The sequence below is a fragment of the Pongo abelii genome, chromosome X, assembly GCF_028885655.2.
Source record: "Pongo abelii isolate AG06213 chromosome X, NHGRI_mPonAbe1-v2.0_pri, whole genome shotgun sequence".
Lineage (NCBI taxonomy): Eukaryota > Metazoa > Chordata > Mammalia > Primates > Hominidae > Pongo > Pongo abelii.
In genome coordinates, this window is record NC_072008.2 from 160,512,830 (window position 1) to 160,539,444 (window position 26,615).

Below are 26,615 nucleotides of genomic sequence, written 5' to 3' on the forward strand. Positions count from 1 at the left end.
GTGCTGCACTGCTGGTCTTTCATGCCACAGTGGCTGTCTCAGTCCCTGCTGTAGGCTGACCCGCCCAGCCCCAAACAGTTCCCCTTCAGGGTGCTTGGTAATGAGGCTGATGCCCCTAGCAGCTGGGGAGGCATCCTCTATGTGCTCGCACCACCCTCGGCCTCGGCTCATGCTCAGGGGATGAGCTTTGTGCCCAGCCGGGCTGTATCTACCTGCCCTACACACAGGCCTGTCATGTTCATGTTCACGTCCAGCCTCCCTCCTGCCTCCCCAGACTGAGTGGTGCCCTCAGACGGAAACTCGGTATTTTCAGATAAACACCAGAGGCATGACTGATGTGGTCCTTGCCTTCTGGAGTGTGATGCAGCTGCGGTGAGACAAGTGAGCTGAAGGAATGCGGAGAGTGGGTAGCCCCACAGGTGCCAGCTACAGGAGTGGGGAAGAACCCTTGTACCACCCCCACCAGGCGAAGTGCCCACAAAGCCATTTGCCAAAGGTATGGCAAATCCACAAGGCCCCTCCGTTCTGGGGCCAGCCCCATGTGGCCCCTGGCCTCCACCAGTCCCAGCCATGACTCCTACCGCTCTGCTCTGAAGGACACTTTCCCACCCCTTGCTAGGCCCCAAGGCAGGTCACAGTTGGTGCGGTGGGTAAGACAGAGCCATGGCTCTTGGTGTCAAGCCCTGGCCACTCTGCTTCCCCTCACCCCCACATGACACAGCAGACCCCACATGACAGAAGCTTCCCAGAAGAGGTCGCATTCGACAGGGCCTTGCACACACACCCATGCCACAGGTGGAGACACGGAGGCTTTTGTTACTCCAGGAGCTTCTGGTAGCAGAGTGCCTGGGTGCTCTGAGAGGAAGGCTGGGCAGTAGAGGTGTGTGGGGGAAACAAAGGCAGGCGGCAGGGGCTTGGAGGGGGCAGGTAATGCAGATGCACCAGGAGCACCAGGCCCCAGAAGCAGGGTGTCACTCCCCTCGTACCCGCCTAGGCCTGTGCTGCTCCAGCCACCTTGCCCCGGGGCTTTCTGGGCCTCCTGGTACAAATTCAGCCCACGGGATCCCAGCTGTCCTACCGACCCAGCTGCTAGGTGGTCAGTCTGGATCACAAGCTCTTGCTTCTTCCCCTTGGGGGCATGGCTCACATTTAAGAGGAAGCCAGAGGAAGGGATCCACCTCTGCAGTACCCATGGTATACTTGACTCAGCCCACCTCCCCCCCAACCCACCCAAGGAGGCTGCCGCTGGTGACCTGCCAGGCCTTTGCCCCATCCTATCCTGTAGTGCAGGAGGGGAGGGAGGGAGATCTGGCCCCCAGACACAGGAAGTCAGCAGCAGCTGCCCAAGGGGCCCTTTGGCCCTTGCCCTGCAAGGCAGCTGCCAAGCAACCTGCTGGAACCTGGTCCGACTTGGTCCAAAGACCACAGGCCACAGCAGGGGCCTCACTCTGGGGCCTTCTACACTTTCACCAGAGCTCAGGTCCCCCTCCAGGGGGCTCCCGTGAGCCTCGGGCAGGTCTCAGCCTTCCCGCTCAGGCCTCCAGAGAGGATGCCGGGACACAGTGAGACACCTAGTGGTTATTTCAAAAAAAGTCTTTTAATTGTTCAAAATAGCACAAAACGACATCGCACTATGGTAATATTGAGTCACAAGGGTTACTCTACAATAGTGAACGGTGTACTCTCCTCAGAAACAAATCAATAGGCGCGCGAGAGAAGGGATGGGGTAAAACAACAGGACCAGGTGAGTGGGCTCCAAGGTGACTAAACGTGACATTTTCCACAGCGAAATATACTATAATACAACAAACCAGAGGCCCTGGAGGACACAGGCTGCTGCGTCTCCAGGCAGAGGTCGGTAGGGGAGGGCTGGAAAGATTGGCTGCTTGGTTCAAATCCTTCTGACTTGCTGGCAAGCCTTGCTCCTCAATAGAAGTTTGGGGTGGGGGGGGGGCAGAAAACTCCAAGCAGATCCCCCAGCCGCGGAGCCTGGCCTGGGTTCCATGCTGTACAGCTGCTGCTGGCGGCCTGCTCCATTGCCCTAGCCTCCCTTGTGCGTGACACTACACAGTCACCCTCCCGAGCTGCCTCCAAGGACGCCTGGTTCCCCTCCATTCTCCACCCTTTCCATGACAATTTGGGGGAGGTGGAGCAGTGGCTGCGGAAAGCAGCAGCCCTGTTTCGGAGGCGGTGCCGGGGGTGCTCAGGGAGGGGACATGGGGAGAGCTGGAAATCCAGGACAAGGAGGCCCCAGCACTCCCTCAAGCTCCCCCAGGCTCGACCCTATAGATGCGGAGTGATCGCCCATGAGGAATGAGCTGTCCTTCCTTTGTTCCAGCGGCCTGAGGACAGGCAAAAGGGCAGAGGGCAGGGGCCAGCAACAGGAAGTCGGGCTGGGTGGCAAACAGCAGGCCCCACGTGGCAGATTTCACACCTCTCCTGCCCTGGCTGGCCCCAGCTTTTCCTCCAGAAAGATCCCTGCCAAGAATTAGCCAAGAAGAAAAAAGTAAAAAAACAAAAACAAAACAAAACAAAAAAAAAAAAGAGAGAAAAGAAAAAAGATTACACATTCTGTACACAGCTAACAACAACAAAAAAGGGACAAAACCCCACACGCTAAAATTACAATGAAAGTGTGAACTTCACCAATTTCAACCTAAAAAACACAACAAATGCAGCAGTTGGCAGTGCGGCCTGCAGGGAGGTCTGCACAGGCGCTGCCCAGGCCGCTGCGGGGCTCCTTGCCCCTTTTTTCTTTTTCCTTCTTTTCTTTTTTAAAATGGGAAAGAAGAGGGGGAGGGTAGAAGAGGTGGGAGCACAAAGGCCTCTGAGAAAATGTGTAAGCTTCCTGTGGGGTCACCGAGCAGGGTGGGCCGGGGGAGCCTGAGGAAGGGAAGTTAGGTGACTGGAAACACAAGGGGAAGAAAAGAAAACAGAACCAGACACCCAGGACAGGGTGCCAGGAAAGCCACTCTGGGGAGGGCCAAGAGGGACGCCTTTCCTCCACTCCATGCCCGCCCCTGACCTGGCCCTCAGGAACGCACAGCCTTGGGAGGGCGGAGCTGGCTGTCCTCAGCTCCGCCTTCCCTCCCCGCAAAGGTCTCTCCCCAGGGTGGGCGGCAGCGGGGAGGAAAGGAAGCGCGCTCCTCTCTCTGCTTTCCCATCTGCCTCTGCTTCCTCCCAACAGCAATGGTAAAATGTGCTTTCTTTAGATTATTTTAAAAACAGAGAGAAAGAGAAAGGGGAGAGGAGTGAACAGCGGCTCGCGAGGGTGAAGTGCGAATGCTGGGATGGGGGCGGGAGGGGTGGGCCCTGGCGGGTGTTCCTGAAGCAGGGGGGTCTGGAGAAGAATCCAGGGGCTAGTCAGCTTCCTCTCACTGACCATCGGCCTTAGATTTCTTTGGAGCAGATTTCCTTGGAAGGCAGAAAAAGGAAAGAGAAAGTTAGTGTGGGCCCTGCACCACTTGGAGGCCCTGCTGGTACAGGGCCTGGTGTGGGGCCGGTTAGGGGCCCCCAGTCATTTGCCGAGAGGCTGAGCCCAGCTATTTCCACCCCCAGTCTCAGAAGGTTCCCGAGAGGGGCTTCCTGCTTACATTTCTGGAGAGGACATGGGCCGCTTGTTGGCCGGCTTGGTGCCAGAGCTGTCTTTACTGGTTTCTGGAAGGAACGGAGAGATGCGTGAGCAGCACTGTGACAGAACAAGAGCAAGGAACACATGCGCCCTGCCCGTCTGCAGAGCCTCTCGGTGCCACATGGCATGACCCGCAGCTGGCAAGGGTGGGGCGCCTGCCCTGTGGGTGGTCACCTTTTACGCCACTCCTTGGGACCAGAACACGACACCACTCACTCCCCTCTGGACGTAGGTTAGAAACCCACTCAGTTCAGCTCCCACCTCTCACTGCCCTCCCAGGTCCCAGAGCCCCAGGGGAGCTGGAGCAGGAGCATGACCTGACAGGAGGCAGGCTGGCCTCCACCTGTCACCTGCTGCACTCCAGGGACCTGGGACATGCTGTTTTCGGGCCTGGAAACCTACACTTTCCCGCCAGGCCTCTTTGCTTGTCCCCTCAAACATCCTGGGGTAGCGTCCCCTGCACCCCCAGGCCCGGAGCTGGGTCCCCTGCTCTACTCGACGGCCACCCCCATGGGGGCTGTGTGCGCGCCAAAGGAAGAAATCTCAGATGGTGACAGTTCCTCCTGCTGCACCCAGCTTCCTGTGCCTTCCCTGTGCCTGAAGAGCCCCACGAAGGACACTCACCCTGCAGCCACCTCACTTGTGTGGCCGGGCCATAGCCCTTCTCATTGCGGGCGGCGATGCGGAAGATGATGGCGGGCTTGGTGGTGTAGTCAATGTGGGCGTTGGAGAGGCTGGACGACTGTACCAGGCAGGAGGGGCTGGGCCCGCAATACACCCGCATGAAGGCCAGCTGGGCCGGGGTGGAGCTCTTCAGCTCGCCCCCAGCCTGTGTGCTCTGGATGGCCAGGTACACGGAGTACTCGATAATCTTGCCGGAGGTCACAGAGGGTGGCTCCCAGGTGAGGTGAGCACCATCCGGACTCTAGAACCCAGGGGGTCAGAAGATCAACAACAGAACAGGCTAGAAGCTTCCAAAACTGACTAATCATGGTTCCCATAAGCCATTTTCTAACACAGTAGAGATATTCCATGTGGTAGTTCAAGGAGCTTCAAAGAGATCTTCCCCCAAGTGGAAGGACTAAGACAAACTGGGACTCAAAACCTAGCCCTCCTATGCACCGCCCCCCCGACCCCCGGCCACCTCATGTGCTGAAGCAGGCAGGAACCAGCCAGGGACAGACAGCCACCCCACAGCAAGACTCACTTTGCTGATTTTAATGGCACAAGGGGCCCCTGGGAAACCAGGCAGGCACGTCTTAAAGGCTGAGATTTCGCTGAAGGGCCCCCGGCCACAGGCATTGATTCCGGCAACACGAAACTTATAGGCTGTGCCTGGCTGCAGCTCCTGCTTCTTCAGCTGGTTATAATCAGGGACGGTGCCCGAATCGTCCTAGGAAGAGAGGAGTGGCATGAACGCCACTGTGGAGAAGACAGCTCTGGGCCACCCCAGGAACGTTGCAGGTCCATGGTGACTATGGGCCAGAGGGAAAAGAGGTCAGTAGTGGCTGGCCCCCTCACGGCAAGGAGGGATGTGGCGAGGCTGACTGTGGCCAGGTACTGGCGGGAAGAAACCAAAGCTCTCCCTTTTCTACTGCTTCAGGGGGGATGGTCTCTGCCCACCTTCCTCAGGCTTCCTGGCTACTCAGCTTGGCCCAAAGATGGAGGAGTTTCCTGTAAGCCCCGCTCAGGGTGGTGGAGCCAAGATCCACCCACCTGAGGACATCAGCACCTGGGGACACTTACGTCTGATGGGACAGCATCATCTGGTGGCAGGAAATAGTGTGTCACCATTACATTGGTGCCCTTAATGACCCCTACATCAAACCACTGGTTTTCCTTCTTCATGGGGGCTTTGCTGGGTGGGGGCGGCAGGTCTGGCTTCTGCAAGACAGAATCGGTGCGACGAGATCAGGCCCTCAGCACCTAGAGGCAGTGCTGCCCTCCAGGCCACGGACTCAGGAGCCCCAACACACCCGACTCACCACACCCAGGGACTCGATGCCATTGGCCACTTCAGTCAGGGTAGCTGCAGCCTGCAGCTTGGCTGGGCTGGCTACCACAACCGGCTGGGGGGCCACAAATGTGTTGGATGGAGCCAGGCCTAGAAAGAAAGAAGGTGTCAGTGGGAAAGACTCCGGAGACCTGGCTCCCAAGTGGGACCGAGCCTCCCGTCCTGCCCTTGCCTCCCTGGGTGCCCCCACCACCCCAGCACCAATTTGCCCTCAGTCACTTACTCTCAGTGGCCGTTGAGGGCAGCAGCGCCACAGTGCTGGGGACCGTGCCGGCCAGCTCATTGAGGCAATTGCTCTCAATGGCCGGGTCGTTGAGACTGTCGGCAGGGGCCAGGGCCTCAGTGGGGAGGTGGTGATGCTGCTGCTGGGCCTGGGCCTCCTGCAGCTGCTGCTGCTGCACCAGGGCAGCCAGCTCCTGCTGTGTCAGCACAATGGGGATGGTGGTGGCCTGGCCCTCCTGACCCTCAGCCGACAGGTGCCCCAGCTCCGCCTGAGTCACGGTTGCTGCTGCCTCGGAGGTGTCCATGGGCTCACCGGTGCCTGCTCCAGGGTCGAGAGAAACACTACTTACTAGGAAGGCTGGCCAGAAGTGGGCAGCCCAGGCGGAGGCCCCCAAAGCCTGTCCTAGAGACCCCGTCCACCTCCCACTGTGCTCCACTGTAGGCTAAGCCCTGGCCGAGGGGCCCTGCCTGTTTCCCAGGTGCTAACCCCAGCCAGCCTGTCCTACATGGCAGTCTCTACTACTTGGCCTGCCTGGGGTCCCCCATGCTCGTCCTCCCCATCGCATCTGGCTCATGCCACCCTTGAGGGAAATGGGCTCCTCTTCCCAGGCTGTCTCCGCGGCCTACTGCTCCCCCGAGGGGCCCGGCTTCCCCAAGGTTGCACCGGTGCTCACCCATGACGGCCTGCTGCGCGGCCTGGAGCACTGCCTGGATGGCCAGGGCCTGGGCTTCCTCCGTAGCTGCAGCCTGGGCAGCTGCTTCTGCAGCAGCAGTCACTGCCAGCTCCTCGGGGGTGAGCCCCGTTACCATGAGGGTGGTGGTGCCGGCTTGGGCCTCAGCCATTAGCTCTTGGGGAAGTGATAACTGGTCTACTTCGGACTGCGTGGGTGGGGGTGGCTGGACCACCACAGTGGCCACCACCGCAGAGCTGGCAGACTCCTGGCCCGAAGATGGCTCCCCTGTGCTGCTCAGATCCACGGCGGCCGGGAGCTCAGGGGTCTGGGAGGCTGACAGGACCTCGGTGGACTCCCCCATCAGGGCTGTGGAAGCCGACTGCAGAAGCTGCCGTGGCGGCAGCTGCTGGCGAGGCCCTGGCGACACCTGGAGTTCCTCTGGGGGCTGCAGGATGTCAACAGCAGAGAAGGGCATGTCAGAAGTTTCTGTGTTGGCTATGGTCACTGTTATTTTGGCCGGGATGGGGACTTCAGTAGTCAGAGCCCTTGGGGCAGTCTCAGTCATTGATGAGATCTTCTAGAAAGGGAGAGAAGCCCCTGTCAGAGGGGAGGAGAGGGGCCAGAGCCAGGCAGCAGGGCTGAGAAGCAAGCCAGCCTTCACCTTTCCTTGTGGGCCTAAGTTTTCATTCTTGATGGGCCAGCTCGAGCCCATGTTAAATAGGGAGGGGACAGTGGTTCTCTGAGCAGCATGAGGACAAAAGCCCTTGAGACCCCCGGTCAGCTTTAACCTGTCCTCGATCACCCTGGCCTGGACAAACAGGCTCTCAGACCCCCGCCATGTCTTATACAGGCTGCGGTGAAGTGACACGTGATGGGAACCAGTCACAGAAATAAAAGCGCCCCAGAGATGCGGGGGACGGTGAGGCTCCTGCCTCCTGCCACAGCAGGCACCGAGGCTGCCCTTTTATGGTCCGGAAAAGGGACCAGGAGCGGCCCCATGCCTGGTACAAGAGCGACATCTGGCGTCTGAGTGTGGAACTGCACGGGCGTAGGCCGGGAAGGCGGGGAGGAAAACGGCCCCCTGGGCTCTTACCGGCACGGAGGGGCCCGGGACCGGTGTGGACTGCGTCACGGTGGTCACAGCCCGCGTCAGTGTGGAGGACACAGTTGTGATGGCACTGGAGCTGGTGATGTTCACGCTGTCGCCCTGGGTGCTCTCCACCTCTCCCTGATCACTGGCAGCAGGTGGGGGGTCTGTGGGGGCAACAGGCAGGCGGCCGCTCAGCAGGAGCCCCCCAGGCCTATACTTGGCTTGACCACCACGGGCTTCCTCTACCACCAAGGGGAGGGCCAGATAAGGCAGGACAGGCTCCTGGAGACCTCCATCTGCTTCAGGTACAGCCAGGATGCCCCAGCTCTCCCCACTGGTAAACTGGGTGCCAAGGAGCCTGACTGGTGGACTCTGGACGGACCCCCGCCATCGTTGTCTTGGCCTTTCAGCCTGGGAGGCTGGGAGACCATGAAAGCCAGGCTGACCGCCTTCACTCACCTTGGTTTGAACTCATGTTGGAAGTGACAGTGGTGGCCGTGTGAGTGGTGCCCGTCTCGTGGGTCTCACAGGGCGGGTTGGAGCACACCCTCTGTGTTGGGAAAGGAGCCAGCAGCGCAGTGCCAGCCTGGAGGGTGACGCTGGGTGCCGCCGCCACCTCTAGGCCAGACTCCACGGTCCTGTGGGAAGAAGTGGCGTCGGGAAGCAGGGCACCCACGCTGACCGACATGGTGGTGCCAGTAGAAGTGGTCTGGTGTGTCTCACAGGGGCGACCAGCAGGCGGCTGCTGCCCACCCTCGGGCTGGCCCGTGCCCCCGTTTGAAGTGGCGGTGGTGGCCGTGTGGGTGGTGCCCGTCTCGTGGGTCTCGCATGGCGGGTTGGAGCACACCCTCTGGGCGCTGCCTGCATTCGAGGTAGTGGCGGTGTTGGTGGTGCCTGTCTCGTGGGTCTCACATGGTGGGTTGGAGCAGACTTGGGTCACGGTGGCCGAGGGACACAGCAGTGCCTCCAGGGCTGTCACAGTCACTGTGGCGCTGGGCGAGCCACTCTGGAGGCTCTCGCACACAGGTGCCAAGCGGGGCTCCCCAGCACCCATGCTGGAACGGGTCATGGCAGCGGTGTTGACCGCATGGCTGTGGCGCCCCGCGGGCAGGTCCTTGCTGCCTGGGCTGCTCAGCCTGACTTTGCTGCTCAGAGGGGCCAACTGCACAAAAGTAGGGCCGCGGCCCCCGGGCTCCCGTGCCATGCTTGGCCCAAGGAGTGGGCCAGCCGAGCACGGGGCCCCAGTGGCCATCACAGTCATGGTGGTGCTGGTCGCGCTGGTCTGGCGGGTTTGGCACTGGGGCTTAGAGCCCTGGGCTGCCTCCAGCGCCCCAGTGGCCACACTGATCCGGATCACAGCAGGGGTGCCAGCTGCACAGGCCCGACGGGCATCTCGCTGGTGGTTGGCGCCGACGCTCGACATGGCTGTAGTGGCAGTGTTGGTGGTGCCCGTCTCGTGGGTCTCGCAAGGTGGGTTTGAGCAGCCATGCTGCCCGGCCATGTTGGAGGTGGCGGTGGTGGCGGTGTTGGTGGTGCCCGTCTCGTGAGTCTCGCAGGGTGGGTTCGAACAGACTCGGACCACGCTACCATTCTGCTGCCCCACAGTCGAGGTCACAAGAGAAGCAGCTGCCTCCTGTCTGTCACAGACGAACTGCACTTGGGTGGGCTGGGGGTGTCCCCCAAGGTTAGCCACAACAGTGGTGGTGGCCGTGTTGGTGGTGCCAGTCTCGTGGGTCTCACAGGGGGGGTTGGAGCACACCAAGGTGACAGTGCCAGGCTGCACATCACCCTGGCCTGAGTCGGCGATGGTAACTGTGGCGGTAGGCTGCTCTGTAGTTGGGGAGGCCAGGATGGACACAGGGAGGTCATGCACAGGCTGGGCCTCCACCCCACTAGGTGCCGTGATCAGAGTTACCTGGGTGGGCTGGGACACGGGCTGGGGAGACACACGAGGAGGAGAGTTAGTGCCGCAGCTGGCTGTCTGCCTGTCCCTCCCACTGTCCTGCACTGTCACCGCACAGGCTGGGACCACTGACCACTTCTCAACGGCCCTGGCAAACGTAAGACCCACTCGCCCCTGCCCCCAAGACACCGACTTGCCCAGAGGCCAGGGAAGAGGCACCACTTTGCCTCAAAGGCAACTGGGATGAGGAAGAGGCTGTGAGGACAGGGCAAGGGGAAGGCAGGAGGCTGGCTGAAATCAAGTCCTTTGTCAGAGAATGGAAATCCCCCTCAATGCTCAAAGGCCAACAACAAATGTTTCACCATTTTCCTTAATATGTATGAACACAACACTGCACACACGTGCAGACGAGCTGCGGCGTCCTCTAGAACACTGCGAGAGGAAGAACCCTGGTGTTCAAACACCAGGCATGGCCAAACCATGACGGCCAAACCACAGACTATGACACAGGGACCATGTGACACCAGGGAAAATGCCCCAGGTGAGGAAAGGCCTGCCATGGCTGCACCCGGCAGCAGCGCGACACCAAGAAGGCCTGCGGATGGACGGCGTGAGCCTCACGTGCTTCCACTTGTGTGGGGTCCCTCGCCCACACGTGGCCTCAGGCCCTGCCCTACCTGCATGGTGATGGTCGGGGTCGTGAGCCCGCCTGCCGCTGTCAGCGTGGTCTGTGCGGCCGACACAGTGATGGCAGTGGGGTTGATCACCTGGCTTGAGAGGGTGGCGATGGTGCCCAAGGTGGTGATGGGCGTGGCCAGGGAAGCACTGGTGCTGTGGCCCCCTGCCCCGGCAAGGCTGGTGGAGACGGTGCCTGTCACTGTGCCTAGGGTTGTGACACCTGAAGGAAAGGAGGCAGAGTTGGGCCAAGGCTGCTGCTGTCTCCTTCCCAGCAGGTCCTCCTGCACAGGCTGAGGCACTCTGGAGCTGCTTGCACAGAAGGCTCGGGAGAGAGGAGCTGCTGTGCCCCCCAGCTGTGCCACGGGGATTGAAGGCCAGCCCTGCTTCATTATAATCTAGGGGCGGCAGGGGTCCTGGCCTACGGGTACACACCTGTGGTGCCTTTCACAACCAACGTGGTGACGGCTGGCTTGACGGCGGAGACGGTGACAGGTGTGACCAGGCGAACACCCCCCATGGGCACAGTGCGGAGGATGGTGCCTGGCTGTCCCGGGGCCCCCTTAAGCACCACCTGGAACACCAGAGGAAAGTGCCACCAACGTCACGACCAGGCTAGTGGATGCCACCGACGCTGCCCCTCGCAGGCCCGTCGGGAGGACCTGCGTGGCGTGCTGGGGTGGACTGCACTACGACACTGGGCTGAGAGACGGCTGGGAGTGCCTCACCTGGGTCACTCCCTGCTGCCCGTGGCCAGTGGCAATTTTGGGGACAGCAGTGATGATTTTGGCAGGTGCTCCAGTTCCTGAAGTCATCACCTTGGTGGTGATGATGGTGATGGGGGACTTGATGCCAGGACTGCTGGTCACACCTGGATGGGAGAGTGGGGGCCCAGGGGAGACAGGCTCTGTGAGGGCTGCCCCTGCTGCCCCTAGACTATAATGAAAATCCACAAGTCACAGCCATAGCCCTGCCCATTGCCCCACTACCCTTAGACACAAAAGGCAGCAAGGAGAAGATAGAAAAGGGTAAACTAAACAGAAACACAGCACGCCTTATAACCCGGACTCCATTTCCCCTCCAGTGAGGACTTGCAGACACTCGTATGTCAGGGGAGGCCCCTACCCGTGGCACCCGCCTGGGTGATGATGGCCGACATGGGGATGGTTTTGATGATGGTGGTCGTGCCGGGCTTGGTGGTACTGGGGGAGACGCTGCTGATGCCCAGGATGGTGGGCTTGGTCCCCGCCCCACTGGCCTGCGTGGTAGTGATGATGGTGGTGGGCTTGCCATCTGCTGAGGTCACCAGCTTCAGGATTGTTCCCGCTGGCAGGGGCCCTTTGGTCTGAAAGGGGGAAGCAGGTGCATGAGCCGGCATCACTGCCAGGAAGGGAAGTGTGGTCTGGCTACTCTCCGCCACCAGCCTTGGCAGCTCAGGGAACGTTCTGGAGGCTGTGGGTGAGGGGACTGAGCAGCAGAACTTTCTGAGCCATGTGTGCTCATGGGATCTTCCATGGGCAGGGACACGAGTTCTTCCTGTGGCCTGGCACCCAGGCCCCCACTCTTGCATATGTGCAGAGACTGAGAGCTCACCTGGATGATCTGAGTCACAGGACCCGTGGACGCCTGGCCTGTGACCGCTGAAGTCTGAACTGGTTTGGTCTGGACCACCGACATCACTTTGCCCAGATTGGAAATCTAAAAAGGAAGGGATGGAGCAGGGAGTGATCTGGAAACCAAACAAGGGCATGGCCTGGCTAAGACTCTCCTGGAGCTGGCCCAGGGCGGCCATTCACCACTGGCAGTGGCCGTAGCCTGGCAGCACCCATCACTCACCAGAGCGCTGCCTCCTGGGACAGAGATAGGGCTCTTCACCAGGGTGATGGTCTTGGTGACCCCGCCCACGACTGTGGTCACCACCTGGGCTTGCTGGGCCACTGTCACAGTGCCTGACTTGTGCACTGTGATGATAGGGCGGGTAGACGTGTTGGTGGCGGAGGAAACCGATGTCCCCACCTGGGCGGCTGCAGTCTTCAGCATGCGAGTGGCAGGGTTGCTCACCTGGAGGAGGCAGACACGAGTGACGGACCAGGCAGAAAAAGAGATGGGGAAACCACCCAAGATGTCCACGGTGGGCCCACAGCTCCTGCCTCAACACTCACCTTCCTCCTCCTCCTGCTCCCAAGCCCAAGAACAGCTTGGTTCCCCCTTCCTTTAACAGGCAAGGGAGGAGGTGAGCCCGCAGCTCTCACCTGAGGCCATGACGCCCTTAATTGAGACAGCTTATTCTGCAGCCCACGGTCCAACGGCTAGCTCTAAAGCCCAGAGGGAATGACTATGCTTGTTTGACCACAGTGACAAGCCCCGGAAGACGCTCACCATGACTGGCGAGGAGGCCACCTTCACAGTGGCTGGGAGGGTGGTAGTGCCAGGTGTCACAGCCATGGTCTTCACGATGGTGGTACCCGCTGGGACACTCAGCACCGTGGGTGCCGAGGAAGGGGGGATCTTCTGGGTGGCAGCGGCCGCAGCGGCCAGCGCGGCCATCCCACTCATCTGTGGGCTACTGCCAATCACCTGCAGCAGGCACGGGCATGTGAGGCCAGGTCACAGGTGCCACCCACCTCCCTGCTTGGTGGACCTCACCGGAACCTGCCCAGGGGCTGCCCTGCTCTGGGGAGCCTCATCCCGCCAGCATGGCTCAGCTTTCTCTACTGGCAGACCCCGCTCTCCTGGCCCCAGACACGGAGGGCTCCCACCACCGACCATGCACGGCAACCCCTGTGGCAAGAGGCAGCTGGGAGCTCTGGATCCTTTCTAAAGACCAGAGTCAGGTCCAGTTGATTCTCATGGGCCTGTGGCAAGCCCAGCTGGCTAGATCCTCCTCTCAGGCTGCAGGACAAGAAAGTCCACGTGGCAAATGCCCTTAGGATCAGGCAGCAGGTTAGGCCTTCTAGGCATTAACCTATTAATTCCCACCACGAGCTCGCAGGAGCGTTCTCCCCCATCTGCACGTCCCAGGAGGGAAAAGTGTGGGGTGCGTGGTACCCGAGCCCAAGAGGGATGTGAACCCTTCAGTACACTTGCAACTTAATCCACTGGATCAGCAGGAAGTCCCACCCGCCCCAGTGACCACTCCTCACCGTTCCCTGGGCACTCTGCGTTGGCACAACCATCCGCACTCCGGCGGGCAGGGAGGTCACGGTGACAGGGGCTTTCCCAGCCTGGCTGGCAGGTCGCATGGTGACCAATGGAGTTCCTGTTGTAGCCTGAGGACCGGTCACTTTGAGAACAGCAGGGACACCTGATGAGAGAAGGGGCCAGCCGTCAGCCATCACCTTCTGCACGATGTCCCCAGCCCCTCTGCAGGCAGCCCTGAGCCACTTCTGTTGGCCTGCTTGTGTGGGAGTTTGGCTCTTCTCTGTGCCCTGAGGGTGATCATTTCCACAGGTGGGGCTAGGCTTTAGCATCCCCCTACAACCCTTGGAGACAAGCCCAAAGCTCCCGGCTGCTGGCCTGCTGTCTAGGCTGCCGTCTCACAGCTCCTACTTGGCCGCTGCCTCTCCCCGGAGGCTAGCCCCCTACTTTCAAACGTCCCTGGTCCCCTGGCTCACCTTGAGTCCTGGCTGCGGTGGGCACAGAAATGGAGCTGCCAGGCACCGTCGGCAAGACCTGGATGGTGGTGGTGGTCGGGGGTGCGGGGGCAGCCTGGGGCAGGAGCGTGATGCCTACTTGGGTCAGCGGCTGCACAGCAGGTGCGGCTGCTGCTGGGGCAGGGCTCTTGGGAGGGTTGGCAGGCACAGATGGGACCGGATTGGGTGTAGGGGAGGTGGCAGTAGCAGCCGTGGCAGGAATGTCATATTTCTGGAGCTGGAGAAGGTAGCTGTCGGCTGTTGCCACTGCCCCCCAGCTCACCTCCAGGGAGTTGGTGTTGGCGCGTACCAGTTGTACTCGGGATGGGGGTGGTGGCTTTTCTGTGGGAGAACGCAGTTGGTGAGAAGGGGCGGGAGGCTGTGGCAGGAGAGGGGTCGGCTGGGCCGGGCCTACCTGTCTCTAGGTACCAGAGGTCCTTGCAGCAGACCTGGTTGTTCCAGGCCTTGCGGTAGCCGTCACGCCCACTCCAAATGTACAGGCGGGTGTTGATGGCGACTGCGCAGTGGCCAGCCCGAGCGCGGGGGATGTTGTCCTCCAGTGTATCCATCAGGATGGTCTCCCAGGCCATGGTATCTGGGGGAGGGCAGACAAGGGAGGTCAGCAGGGAGGATGGAGGAAACCCGCCACCCCTGGTTGCCCTTGGTTCTTTTGTTGTCAAGGATGGGAATTAAAATCAAGAAGTTATTGGATTATTACATTAAAAACAACAAAACAAAGAAACCCTTTGTGGCAAAAAGCAACACAAAAAATAAAATTAGAAACCACCAACAGCCAACTAAGAAAACCATGAGAAACACAGTCAGAGGTTTACCTCCTTGCCCGTTAAAGAACACTACAACTCACAGAAAGAGATGGCAATAGGGAAAGCGGTTTAGGAAAAACGTGATAGAAAGATCTTAAGAAAAAACACACACTCTCACGCAAAAGAAATCTGAACTTCAACCACCGGCGCCTGGCATTTTTATTTTCGGGCCCGCAGCAGCTGGGGCTCAAGATGAGCTGGAGGGGGAGCTTCGGCCACCCATCAGGCTTGGCAAAGAGTGGCCTGACCATTCCGTGAGGGCACCACCGGAGGCGCCTATGTGGGCGCAGCCTCTGTGCAGGGCAGTTCAGCCGCATCAGACAGCAACCCTACTTCTAGGTTTTCACCCCTAGGATACACTTGCACACGGGTGGAGACGGTGCAAGGATACTCACGGAGCGGCGCCTGTACAAGTTACAGCAGCACAACCGCAACTCGAAGGAGGCTGCTGCGGGGCAGGGACGTGGAGTGATCTCCAAGATACGGCGGATGAGAAAGGCCAGGTGTGGCACTGCGTGCGCCAGGCTGCCATTGTTTGTTTTTAAAGGGACCTATGGCTAATGCTCGGATATGAAGAGCCCCTGCAGGGTGGACAGGAAACCACCCACATGGCTGCCTCTGAGAAGCAGAACTGGGAGGAGGGAAGGAGGCCCTGCACCGTAGAGGCTTTTGCACTTTTGGATGTTGGGCCATTTGGATGGAGAGCTCATTCAAAAAACTCAGAGGTGGAACATTGCTTCAGAGAGCTCTGCCCACTGGATCCTTCCAGTGGATTCCAAAGGGAGCCGGGGGCCCAGTTTGCTCCCCGCACACCCCACACAGCTCTTAGGCCGAGAAGGGCCAGCCTCCTGCAGCCTCCCACAGGCCACTCAGAGCCCGAGGAGGCCATACCCAGGTTGAGACAAGCCAGCGTGTTGGTACACTTCCACTCCTTCTCGTGTGTGGCCACTTTGACGTCATCCATGACGAGAGGCACCCAGCCACCAAACACGTACATTCTGGGAGTGAGGAGGGAAGAGTGGGAAAGGATTGTAGAGTTGGTGCCAAGCTAGAGGCCACCTCTGCTACCCCAGTTCTAGAGCTCGGTCCTCTGGCTCTCCCGAGGAGAGTACCCAAGGATGCATGAAGCCTCCTGACGTGGCCCTTTCCTGCCTGGTGGCTCAGCCCTCAGGAGAACTGTGTCACCTCTACCACATAAAAGTGCCGTTCAGCTCATCTTAAGCTCACCTTCATGTCCACAGTTTCTAGGTTCCCTTTAGGACCTGGGCATTCACAAAGACACCCAGGTGCTTGCACCAAGGACCTAGAACACTCTGCACCTGATGGGGCGGAGCCTCACAGGCCCGTGGAGGGTCTCAGACTCAGCTTGTGTGTGGCCCTCTCCCCCCTGAATCTGTCTTTCCTTGGTCCCCCAGGGTTGTAATGGAAAAACAGGGCTGCCAAATGCCAACCCAGCCAGAAAGAGGCATCCTCAGGCTTTAGGGTCTGACAGGACAAAACTGAGTGAGAGCCCTTCGGGGGAGGGGCCACGCCAGTCTAGAGAAGAGAGACGCAGGTGAGCAGCCACTTACTTATTTCCGATGGTGGTTGCCGAGTGGAGACTGCGAGGAAGAGGCGCCACCCCGCTGAGACTGGGCTTATTCCACGTCAGGGTGTCTGCAGAGAGACGGAGGGGAAAGGGTCACACAAGCTAGACTGCACACAGGTCGTTCCCTGGATTCAAGCTAGCTCAGGAAGGTAGGATCTGTCTCAGTGAGAGAATTCCATCCCTGGCTTCCCTACAGCCCACGGCAGGCCCTCTGATTGTTGTCATGGTAGCTAGATTCCTGTGTTACCCAGGCGGTTTTGACCAGGCTAGCAATAGCGCTCCTTCAGGTACATCCTGAGCGCCTGCCCTGAGCCAGGACTGCACTCTGTGCTGGGGGAGGAGTGGTGAGCACACCCCGAACTCTCCATGAAATACATTCACCGCCATAACCACCTTAGGCTACAGACATTTTGGCAAACTGTTGGAAAATTCTCTCATGGGAAACTGCTTCTTTGGAGTGCCAACTCTGATCTATAGGACAACATTGCCATCTCCTCTCTCCCAGCTGAAGAGGCCTCCGGAGATCCACAGTTAGTAATCTTTCCCAACCACTCCTCATACCACCACCTGGTGACCTGCCCAAGCAGTCCCTGAAGGCCTCATGGTTTACCGGCATCCAATGGTACCACAGCAGTCAGACCAGGATGCAGCACTCCACACAGTGTGACCACTGACGAGTCAAGAGGGACTAATGCTACCCGGATCCAGAGAATTCCATTCTAGAAAGCCTTAATGTCTTATTCTCTTATAAGCCCGCAGACCAATTCAACCCACTGAGCCAGCACAAGGCAGAGATTAACAGCCCCAAACCTAGGGACGATCCAGGGTTCCCCACCCTGGCCCACCATGACAAGAGGAAAGCATGAAGTGGTATGCTCCAGCTCCCTAAGAGCCCCACCTCACCATACAACAGCGCCACCCACGGGGCCAGCCAAGAGGCAGACCTGCTTTGTCCCACGGCTGCTGGGGTGCTACCACCCTGCTCACCAATATCTAGGGTCCACAGGTCCCCCAGCCTGCAGCCACTCATCCCACCGTAGATCACCAGCTTGGACTTCTTGTTGTCTTTTTCGGTGTAGACCACGGCAGTATGTGACTCCCGGGGTGGTGGTAGGACCCCGTAAGTGATAGGAATGTCCCAGGCTACCACTCCGGAGCCTGGCCGTAATTCCAGGATATATAAGTCATTCAGGTACCTGACGAGGAAAGATCAGTTACGGCAAGTCTCGACTCCTCACGCCAGAGGCTTCGCTGGATGGCTATCAGTGAGTGGCAGCCTCCCCAGACCACAAAGGGGCTAGGGCCGTGGGAGCTCTGAAGTTCTTCTGCCCTAGCTCTTGAGGAAGGGGCTGCCAGAAGCTCCCTAGGATGAGTCCAACTGGAACAGGGGACAGGGTGGGTGAGGCTGCACAGCAGCCCCGAGTCCAGACCCAGCAGCAGGCCCCCGCCATGCACACAAAGCTGGGTATTATATGAGGGCTCCGCAGAGCAAGAGGGGGCGCCGGCTTGGGACTACCTCCAGACAGAGAGTCCTTGGCCACGGGCCTTGGAAAATACCCATCAGGAAACTTGTAGGCAGCGGAGGCCGAGAAGGAACACGAGCAACTCTAAGCCGAGTCTGAGAGCTGGGCCAGCCCAAGGCAAAGTGGCTTCCACCTCCAGCCTGGCCCTCCTCCCACGAGGCCTGCTCAGGGTCAGTAGCGATTTCGGAGCCCGAAAGCTCCTGAGAGGGCATCTGGTGCCGCTCTCTCATTTACAACCCAGCACGAGAAAGGGACCCGGCCACGGGGCTCTGCTGCGCACATTCTTTAGGACACCATGGAGCCCTGTGCATGTGAGAGCACACCCACCCGGGGGATTCCAGAGAAAAGGACCGAGCCTCACCTCGGAATGTTGTTCTTTGGGTCCTCGCTATCATTGGCCAGACCCCCAAACAGGTAGCATTTGTTGCCCACAAGGGAGAAGCTGTGCCCGAGTCGAGGACACGGAGGGGGCCCGTTTTTGGGCGTCTTTGCTTTGAGTCTCTTCCACTCCCACCGGCTCGCCTGCAAAATCAAGACCTGGAGACTGAACTGTGGGATGAGAAGGCCACCACTGGGGGCCCAGGGCAACTTGTGGTGGAGGAGGAAATGGCTGGGGGTGAGCAAGGTGCCTTGCTGGAGCAAGAAGGTCCTGGGTGTTGGGCCCTGCCTTCTTCTGAGGTGGGCCAAGTTCAGAGCGGCCTTGGCAGACTCTCAAGCGTCCCTTCCACCTCCCGCTTGCCTCAACCCTGAAGCCACTACCGTCAGGTCACGTGGGGCCAAGGAGGCAGAGTGAGAACCTGGGGCTGCTTTACCTGGAGCTCATAGAGGTCATTGCTGTATTTCCCATACTCCACCATCCCGCCAAACACCAGGAGGCGAGTCCCGTCACACACGAAGCCATAGGCTGCACACCCAGGGGGAATGTCCCCCCTCACGGCTGGGATGAACCACTGGTTGGTTGCTGGGGAACAGAAGGAGGCAGAAGTCAGAACACCCGGGAGCCCCCATTCCTCTCATTCCCCAAATGTGCCAGCTGTCAAGCTTGGTGAGAGGGGCTGAGCCAGCACCATCCCTGCGGACGCTCTAGCAACTCCAGCCGCGCTACCTAGGCCATCTTCCAAACCCCTCGACTTCAGGCCAGTGCAAAAGAGCCTGTGACCACCCTGCTTCTCGCCAAGGTCATCTTAATGAGCAGGAAGTTACTGTGCAAGATCCCTCATCAGCTACTGGGGATCTAGTCACTGCCTTCCTTCCCTAGCACTCAGTGATCAGACATGAATTTCTCCCCAAAATACCCTCTTGGTGGGCCTGTGCTCCTCCTCCCTGGAGCCCACATTTTTGTCCCTTCATCACAGGGTCAGGACAGCCAGAGCCCAGAGCAGCACTTTCAAGTGGCCAAAACAGTGACCGCTGCAGGCTGCGAAGAGCCATGGGGATGAGACCCGGCCTCTGCTCTGACCTCCCGGACTTCCTCTGGTCTCCTAGGTGATGGTCCACCAGCATCCCTCCCTGCCCCTGCTGCCACACCTATGGTACTCCAGAACATTCTTGCAAGCCAGAGGCAGCAGTCTCAGCAGAACCGTGACAGAAGCTTCTCAAAAGCTCATGGGGGTGAGGAGACCACCAAGAAAGAGGGAAATCAGACCTTAGGCACTGCTTTGCTTCCGCAGGATGGCGCAGCCGGCCTTCAGCTGGGACCAGGCCCTTCCCTCATGTCCTCAAACTCGACTCCCCTCACACCTGGCAGGCCAGGGCTTACCCAAAAACCTCCTTCTATGAGGGCTCCCTCAGAGGATGTGCCACACTCTTTCCAGAAACCCCAAACTGGGGGCCACGTGCAACCCCGACTCCGTGCCTCTGAGCTGGCCTGGGTGAGATCTCGGCAAGCAGACAGCAGAAGGAACTGAGGCTCCTCCACATGACTCAAGACGCAAGATGGGTCCCCCAGGACGTAACAGGGCATGGGGGGATTCCTGTGGGGTGGGAAGTGGGAAGACTTCCACACAGGGATGCTCTGATATTGTGATATAACACAGACTATTCAGTTTGGTGGCTAAAAGTGTTGTGAGACCATAGAAGAGGAAAAACAAAGTGTTTTTTTTCCATATTCAGGTGTGCACCTGGGGCCAGGCGGCTGACCATGGTCAGGAATCCACGCCCCACTGCACTCTGGTCCCACCCAGTCTCATGCTGTCACCCCCAGGGCTCAATGCGGAACCGTGTGCAAGGCTAGCCCTTATCCAAAGCATAACTCCCAGCCCTGGGTAGCACAGGGAGACCCCGTCTCTACAAATAATTTTCAAACACTGGCTGAGTGTGGTGGCATACACTTGTGGTCCTAGCTACTCAGGAGGCTGAGGCGGGAGGACTGCCTGAGCCTCAGAGTTTGAGGCTGCAGTGAGCTGAGACCGCGCCACTGCATCCCAGCCTGGGCAACAGAGCAAGACCTAACCTCAAAACAAACAAACAAACAAACAAACAAAACCAGAAAACCCCCCACAGCACAACTGTACCACCACCGCTCCTCCCAAGGCGAGAGCACCCCCACCCCGCTCTCCAGCACCCACTCTGCGGGTAGGCTTCGAGCAGGCTGACAGTCTCTGCAGACATTCAGCTGAGTCACTGGGCCTCGGACATGCCGAGCACTAGAGCTCCCCTGCCATTTCCCTAAAGCAGAGGGACAACACCTGTGCTGCCCGCATGTGCAAGCTCGGATCCTGGCCCTCTGCCTCTTTCTCATTCCCAGTGCAAAATCCACCCCAGAAAAGCAAGAGCTGCCAAGGCCAACAGCCTTGCACACTGGAGAGCCGTCTTGAGCAATCACTGGAGGGAGCTCCATGCAAGCTACCAGGGTAAACGCGTAACGAGACCTAAGGCTGCCTGGGCCAACTGCTCTCGGTAGGTAAAGGGGCAGAGCCCAGGAGGGCAAGTGACACCTGAGGTCACAGCGTAAAACAGAGACAGAGACAAGAGCCCCGTCACTGACTTGAAGCGACCGATCTCTGCCTGCCTAAGGGTCCCATGTCCAGGCAGCCACCCTCACTCCGCTGAGCACCCTCGTGGTCAAAGCCCACAGCTATGGGGCTGTGGGTCAGGGTTTGGGACAAAGCTAAATGGCACATGGGGTCAGCGGGCAGCTTTCCTATCACACGCTGATCAGTGAGCCGGTGGGCCAGGCCAGAAGCGCCCTGTGATATCTTTGAGGATCCCACTCACCAGATCCTTCTACATGACCCAAGAGGTGCTGATGTCATTCTAGAACACTCCAGGCAGGGCAGGGGCCCTCCCCACCCCCATCAAGAGAGGTCTGTCAGGGAGCACAGCTCCTGGTGTGACGACAAACCTGCGGCTCCTCATCTCACCCACGAGTCCTGGTTCCGCCCCCCGAAAGCACACAAGCAAGCTCTCCTCCCTTCTCCCAGCTTTTCAATGTGACAGCTGCTCTCAGTCACCCCTGAATCATCTGGGGGGTGTCATGTAACCCAATCCTTGGGCCCCTCATCCTGGAAATGCTGGCTCTCAGCTGGGAGGGGAAGGTGGAGAAAGGACCCTGCCCTAGATGAACACCACTCCAGCTCCCCTCTCCTGAGCAAGGCTGTGCCCCAGCCTCTCTGTGTTTCATCAGCTGCCCACCCACTTCATGCTCTGCCAGGTCCATCCCTGGTTGCCACTGTCCCATCACCACCTAGAGACTGGTGCCCATGCAGTGAGGTGGCCGGTCAAGTTCAACGAGCTGCCTTCCTCTCTGTTTTCACCTGTCACATTAGAGCATTTCCTGTGTGGCATACGACATGCTGGGAGGCACAGAGGACACCGATCTTGTGCTCATACTCCCAATGGAGTAGGAAGGCTGCATGCCCCCCTCCCACGATGAGACAAACACCCTAGAAGAGCTCTGACCAAGCCGGGCCCTTGGGAGCACAGAGCAGTGCGACTGCTGGAGAGGGAAGGACAGGAGTGGAAAGCGCTTCTCAGAAGAGGTGACGTTTCAGCCGGGCCTTGAAGGGTGAACAGGATTTCCCGACAAATGAAACTAGCAAGGCCAATCAGGAAGTGACTGCGAGAGTCTAGTAAGAGGAGAGGAGGGCTTGGTGTGGAAGGGGACAGATTTGATGCCTGCCCGACGCAATGACCAATTAGATACAGAGACAGAAGAGAATGGAAGCATTTCAAAGGTGATGGGCCCCAAGAGACAGGTGGCAGAACGGCCTCTATGAAGGTTTGCACTCCCGCCCAACTCCGCCACCAGCTGGGGGGGGCGACCCTGGACCTGTCACTTCCCCTCTTGGACCCCAATTTCCTCATCTGCAGAAACAAGGAAGTAGTTCCACTAGATATTTTCCAAGGCTCCCTCCAGCTCCAAGAACCTATGGACATTACAGAGCCACCGTGGCCAAAGCTCTCGCTCCCCCCGCACACCTGGCAGCACTCTGAATCCTTTGGCTTGCCACGTGGAACTAAAATCCCTAAGGACAAGCACAGTAGCTACCCTAAGAGCTCTCAAAGCACACACCTCCTGAAGCTTTCTTATCCTAGCAACGGGAACCCCTTCCAGATCAGCTCTCTCCAAAGGTGCAAGGCTTTTTGAGGACTGATCCCGCAGAAGTGCAAGGGACACAGGTGTGAGAATATGCCCTGACCTCATCCCAAACACAACAAAAGGAGACAAGACAAAGGTGACAAGGCCGGGTTGGCGGGAGGGGGCAGAAACCCCGGTGAGGAAGAGGGCGTCGGGTCTGCCAGCTGCTCTCTCGTCTGAGGAATTGCCGATGACAGTTTCCAAACTGCTACCCTGGAGGATCCCAGAGCTTCATTTTAAGCAGCCCTTTGGAAGGCAGGCTACCCTCTAATGCACAACCTGTCTTTGCAGACTGGTAATGAATTCATGCCAAAGTGATCAATTCATTTTAATAAACTAATGAATATGCAGAGGCCCCAGGAAGCCAAGGCAGCAGTGGTGGTGGACTCTGGAGCCAACTGTAATTAGGCCCCTGCCCTACTTTCTAAAATTGCATTTCCCTGCCAGGGAGCCTGCTCCAGGCCTTATGAGAGGAAAGTCGGTCCACAGAGTGGAGAAGGTGCTGCTCATGGTGACGGTGCCTCTATAAACAGCCCCACCACTGGAGAAGCCTTAGCTTACTGAGCTAATTCCTGCTACTGCAGCTGCCTGGGCTGGCGCGGGGCACCACCAACCACCAAGCGCCCCCGCCCGGGGGCTGCTGAGAAAGGCCCTGCTCCCTGGAGGCAACAGGTGCTGAGAGACCTGGAATGAAAAACGGTCACAGACAACCCACCAGCCTTTCAAAGTCAACGTGGTAGGTGGCGATAATCTCCGAGATGTGGAGAAACCAGCACTTTCTGCCTTGAGGGGTGGGGAAGGAAGCGGCACCCAAGAGCCCAGCTCCAGCCTTCACAACTCCCCAAACCAACTTTCTCCCTCCAGGCAGCTCCAGCTTCCCACCCCCAGAGCATCGAGGCACTGGAGCTCAGTCAAAGAACAGCAGCCTCTCACCGCTCAGGACACAAAGCCCACTCAGCGAGGGTTTGTCTGCAGGGCCACCACCGAGGCCAGGGGATCGCCAGAGCCCCCAGGAGAGAACGGCCGTGGAGCAAGGAGTTAGTGCTGGGAGCCGTGCCTGCCACTCAGGACTAGGGCTTCCCAAGGCCCCCCATCCCGCCCCCCCGCCCCCGCCGCCTGTAGGGGGCTTTTCCCTCACCCAGACTCTTCCAGCTCTTGCCTGGGACAGAATTCACCCTGACCCTGCCTTCTGGGCAAGGCCAGGGTCCTGTGGGCCAAGGGGCAGTCAGTAGGCAACTTGGGAGCTGACCCTTGTGCTAGGGGCACAAAACGGGCCAAGTAGCCACCAAGAAAAAGGATGCCACAAAGCTGTCATGGACAGCAGCAGGCTTTCTGCCCTAGAGAACAGGCAAGGCTACTAGGCAGGAGCAACAACAAACGGCCCCCACGAAGGCCGTGGTGCATCAGCCATACCTGAAGAGAGAGGTTCCTCCCCCTTCCAACTAACAAGGGCTTGGATTTTGCAGGGAAGCAGAAGAGCGGGTGGGGTAACCCCCTGGATCCGCAGAAGCGGGGAGACACACGACTACGCAGGCCGCTGAGGGGTAACTGGAATTCAGCTTGTAAGCCAGAAGGCACCAGATTAGGAGAAGGGGCGACTTGGAAAGAAATGCTGCAGAAGTAAATGTGGAAAGGGAGAGGCGGCCCTGCCGCCGGCCCGTCCTAGGGGTCCCCAAGGCTCTGGCATTACCCGGGTCGGCGGATGTTAAACTCTGCGTCCTAAGAGCGCTTCCCTTCCCTCCCTTTTTCGAGAAACAGAGAACGAATCTGTAATCTAGAAATGGTCATTTCTCCAGAATGGGCACTCGAGATGAGGGAGAGCTGAGCAGGCGCAGGAGAAGGGAGGGAGGGAGGGAGGAGAACTCTGCCTGCGCCAAGGGGACACATCCGCCCGCCCCAGCCCCAGCCCCAGCCCGCTGGGTAGCGGTGTGGGTCTGAAGTCACCACCGCTGGCGACAGCCCCTCTCCCTCACCAGTCGGACTAGGGGCTTTCTTTTAACTAACGAAAACCAATCCTCAAACACGGGAGAGACAAGGGAATGGGGAGAAGATCAGAGAAAAGCACTGAAGCCCGGCACAGCAAAGGGGAGGGGCAAGCCGATCAGTGGGGAGGGAGGGGGAGGAGGGGGGAAGGGGGAGGGGGACGGGGAGGGGGGAGAGGGACGGGGAAGGGAGGAGGGGAGAGAGAGCGAGGGAAGGATAGAGGGTGAGGGAGGAGATGGAGGGAAGGAGGAGAGGGAGGGAGCAGATGGAGGGAGGGAGCAGATGGAGGGAGGGAGGGAGGAGAGGAGGGAGAGGGAGGAGATGGAGGGAGGGAAAGAGCCGAGGACCCAGCGGGCTTTGCACTCACCCGTGTTGTACACGTGCAGTTCGTCCACTATTCCCTCGTTGCCGCCGCCAAACACTACGATGAGCTCCTTGATGGCCACGGCGCGGTGGCCGTGGCGGGGCCGTGGCACCGGACCCGACCAGCCCACCACTCGCTTCCAGCGGGGCTGCAGGAGCACCGCTGGCGAGTTGGCGGGCGACACGGCCGAAGCCATAGTTCCGGGAAAGGGTGCGGTGGGGAGAAGTCAACAAGCGGGAAGGGAGCCCCTCAATTCCTTTCACACACCCCCTTTCGTCTAAGGCAGCTCTCACGGAGAAGCGGTTCCTCACACAGCGGTAGACGACTCCATGGAGGCCGCCATCTTAACTGCCCTCCTTCCCTTTGGCTCTTCCCTTTCTTCTCGCTCACCCCGTCTCCTCAAGAGCCGCCCGAAACTGTCGAGCGCCTAGGCTCAAGAAGCTGGAGGCCGCTGAGTCCCGTCGCCCCGACTACTTGCCCGGGCGCTCCCGCTTACAAGCTCGGGCGGGAGGCCCTGGGAGCCGCCATCTTGAGCCGCCTCTCTCTCCTCCCTTCCTCAGTCGTAGCCCTCCCCCGCCGGAAATGGCGGAGCCCCGGCCCGGTTCCCACACCCCCAAGTCCCCAGCACTGGCCGGCTTCCGGGGCGGGTGGAAAAGAGCCACAAGCGCCGCGGTCGTCGCAGCCCCGCCGGCGCTCAGACCACAATTGTGGGAGCCGCCATCTTGAGACCGTCCCGCTTCCCCGCCCAGCGCCTTAGTGCAGCCGCCGCTCCCGAAACAGCCTCGACACACCTAACGAATGGAGGCGGGCCGGAGGCCGGTGGAACCAGCTCGAGCTCTCGAGGGCCGTTTGGGGGCTCGCGCCGTACGGCTTGTGAAGTCTCGCGCCTCTCCCCTTAGTCCGCCTCTGCTGCTCAGGCTGCGCCTGCCGCCGTGGGAGCCGCCATCTTGAGACTAGCTCCCCGTTCCCCCCTATTCTCTTCCTCCTGGGTCAATTCTTCCACTGCAAACCAAACTCAAGGCGGTGTCCGATCCTCACTTCCCGCCTTATGACTCCTTCCCACAGGAGCCGCTTCAAAGAGCTAGAGTTAGGCCCCGAAGCGGCAACTGTACGGCAGAAGGAGCGGTAACGGCAGGGCGCTCATGCCTCCTCCCTGGGAGCCGCCATCTTGTGTGAAGAAGTAACAACTAAACATGGCGGCAGCGGCGCCGGCGGTCGGGCGAGGGGGCGGAGTCGGGTGACGTCACCGCTTCCCCCCACTCGCCCTCGCACCGCTTCGCCCCTGGGCCCAAGCCTCTTAAAGGACCCCTGCGCTGCCTCGCGGGGGGGATGGGGGTCGGCGCGGCCGCGCGCTGGGCTAAAGCTCGAGCCGCGCTCAGGTCAGGTGCAGGCGCAGGCGCGCCCCGCCCCACGGCCCCACCGGGCGAGCCTCCACGCCTCCGCCCTGGGAGCCGCCATCTTGCCACTTCCCCTCGCCCGGCCGTCCGCGGGCGTCAATAGCGACTTTCAGCACAAAACAAAGATGGCGGCGGCGGCGGCATCTCGGAAATGCCCGGATGAGAGTGCTACCCTCTCCGACGCGATCGGCCCCGCCCCCCTTGGGAACGGTCTCTCGGGTCGCTGAAGGGACGCACGCCCGAGGAACTGCCTTTAACCAGCAGTGGGGACAGGGGCACGCAGGTAGCCGGGGTTGGCGGACAGCCACTGCAGCCGCGCCTGCGGCCGGGGAGCGAACGTTTTGGCGCCCTGCACACCCAGCAGCCGCAGGAGGCGGCCCGAGATGCGCCGCGGGGGAGCCGGGGGCGGGGCGAGAGTGGGAGGCGACGCAGCCGTGCGCCGGCGCCCGGGGGTGGAGCCTCCGCCCGCTCCCAGGCTCCCAGGCTCCCAGGCCGCCGGTCCCGTCCTCGGGCACC

General features: G+C 59.8%; 1 protein-coding gene across 11 annotated transcripts; it reads right to left on the reverse strand.

Annotated features, from left to right (window-relative positions):
- Positions 1 to 1,578: 1,578 nt before the first annotated feature.
- Positions 1,579 to 26,506, reverse strand: HCFC1 (host cell factor C1). 11 transcript variants are annotated; one of them, XM_002832286.6, is made up of 26 exons: positions 24,706 to 26,506; positions 18,589 to 18,737; positions 18,138 to 18,298; positions 17,241 to 17,449; positions 16,237 to 16,321; positions 15,557 to 15,663; positions 14,257 to 14,436; positions 13,824 to 14,183; positions 13,353 to 13,513; positions 12,589 to 12,786; positions 12,046 to 12,270; positions 11,803 to 11,907; positions 11,335 to 11,554; positions 10,938 to 11,080; positions 10,645 to 10,783; positions 10,212 to 10,432; positions 8,091 to 9,567; positions 7,635 to 7,795; positions 6,542 to 6,986; positions 5,869 to 6,186; positions 5,617 to 5,735; positions 5,378 to 5,515; positions 4,839 to 5,024; positions 4,256 to 4,556; positions 3,594 to 3,657; positions 1,579 to 3,414 (listed from the first exon to the last, which is right to left on the reverse strand). In XM_002832286.6, exons 1-26 carry the CDS (start codon positions 24,896 to 24,898, stop codon positions 3,375 to 3,377), a joined length of 6,105 nt encoding a protein of 2,034 aa, XP_002832332.1. In that variant the 5' UTR covers positions 24,899 to 26,506; the 3' UTR covers positions 1,579 to 3,374. The 11 variants fall into 11 exon arrangements, with proteins under 11 accessions (XP_002832332.1, XP_063577209.1, XP_063577208.1 ...); XM_063721139.1 differs by having other exon boundaries at positions 5,608 to 5,735; positions 6,542 to 7,115; positions 24,706 to 25,941; XM_063721138.1 differs by having other exon boundaries at positions 5,608 to 5,735; positions 5,869 to 6,189; positions 6,542 to 7,115; positions 24,706 to 25,941.
- Between the last annotated feature and the right edge of the window lie 109 nt (positions 26,507 to 26,615).

Coding starts and splice junctions, on each gene's coding strand:
- HCFC1 (XM_063721137.1), bottom strand. CDS start 24,898: ATGGCTTCGGCCGTGTCGCCCGCCAACTCGCCAGCGGTGCTCCTGCAG. Junction 5,516..5,607: donor CCCTGGGTGTGGTGAGTCGG/GTGTGTTGGGGC, acceptor TCTGTCTTGCAG/AAGCCAGACCTGCCGCCCCC. Junction 3,415..3,593: donor CCCATGTCCTCTCCAGAAAT/GTAAGCAGGAAG, acceptor CTGCCTTCCAAG/GAAATCTGCTCCAAAGAAAT.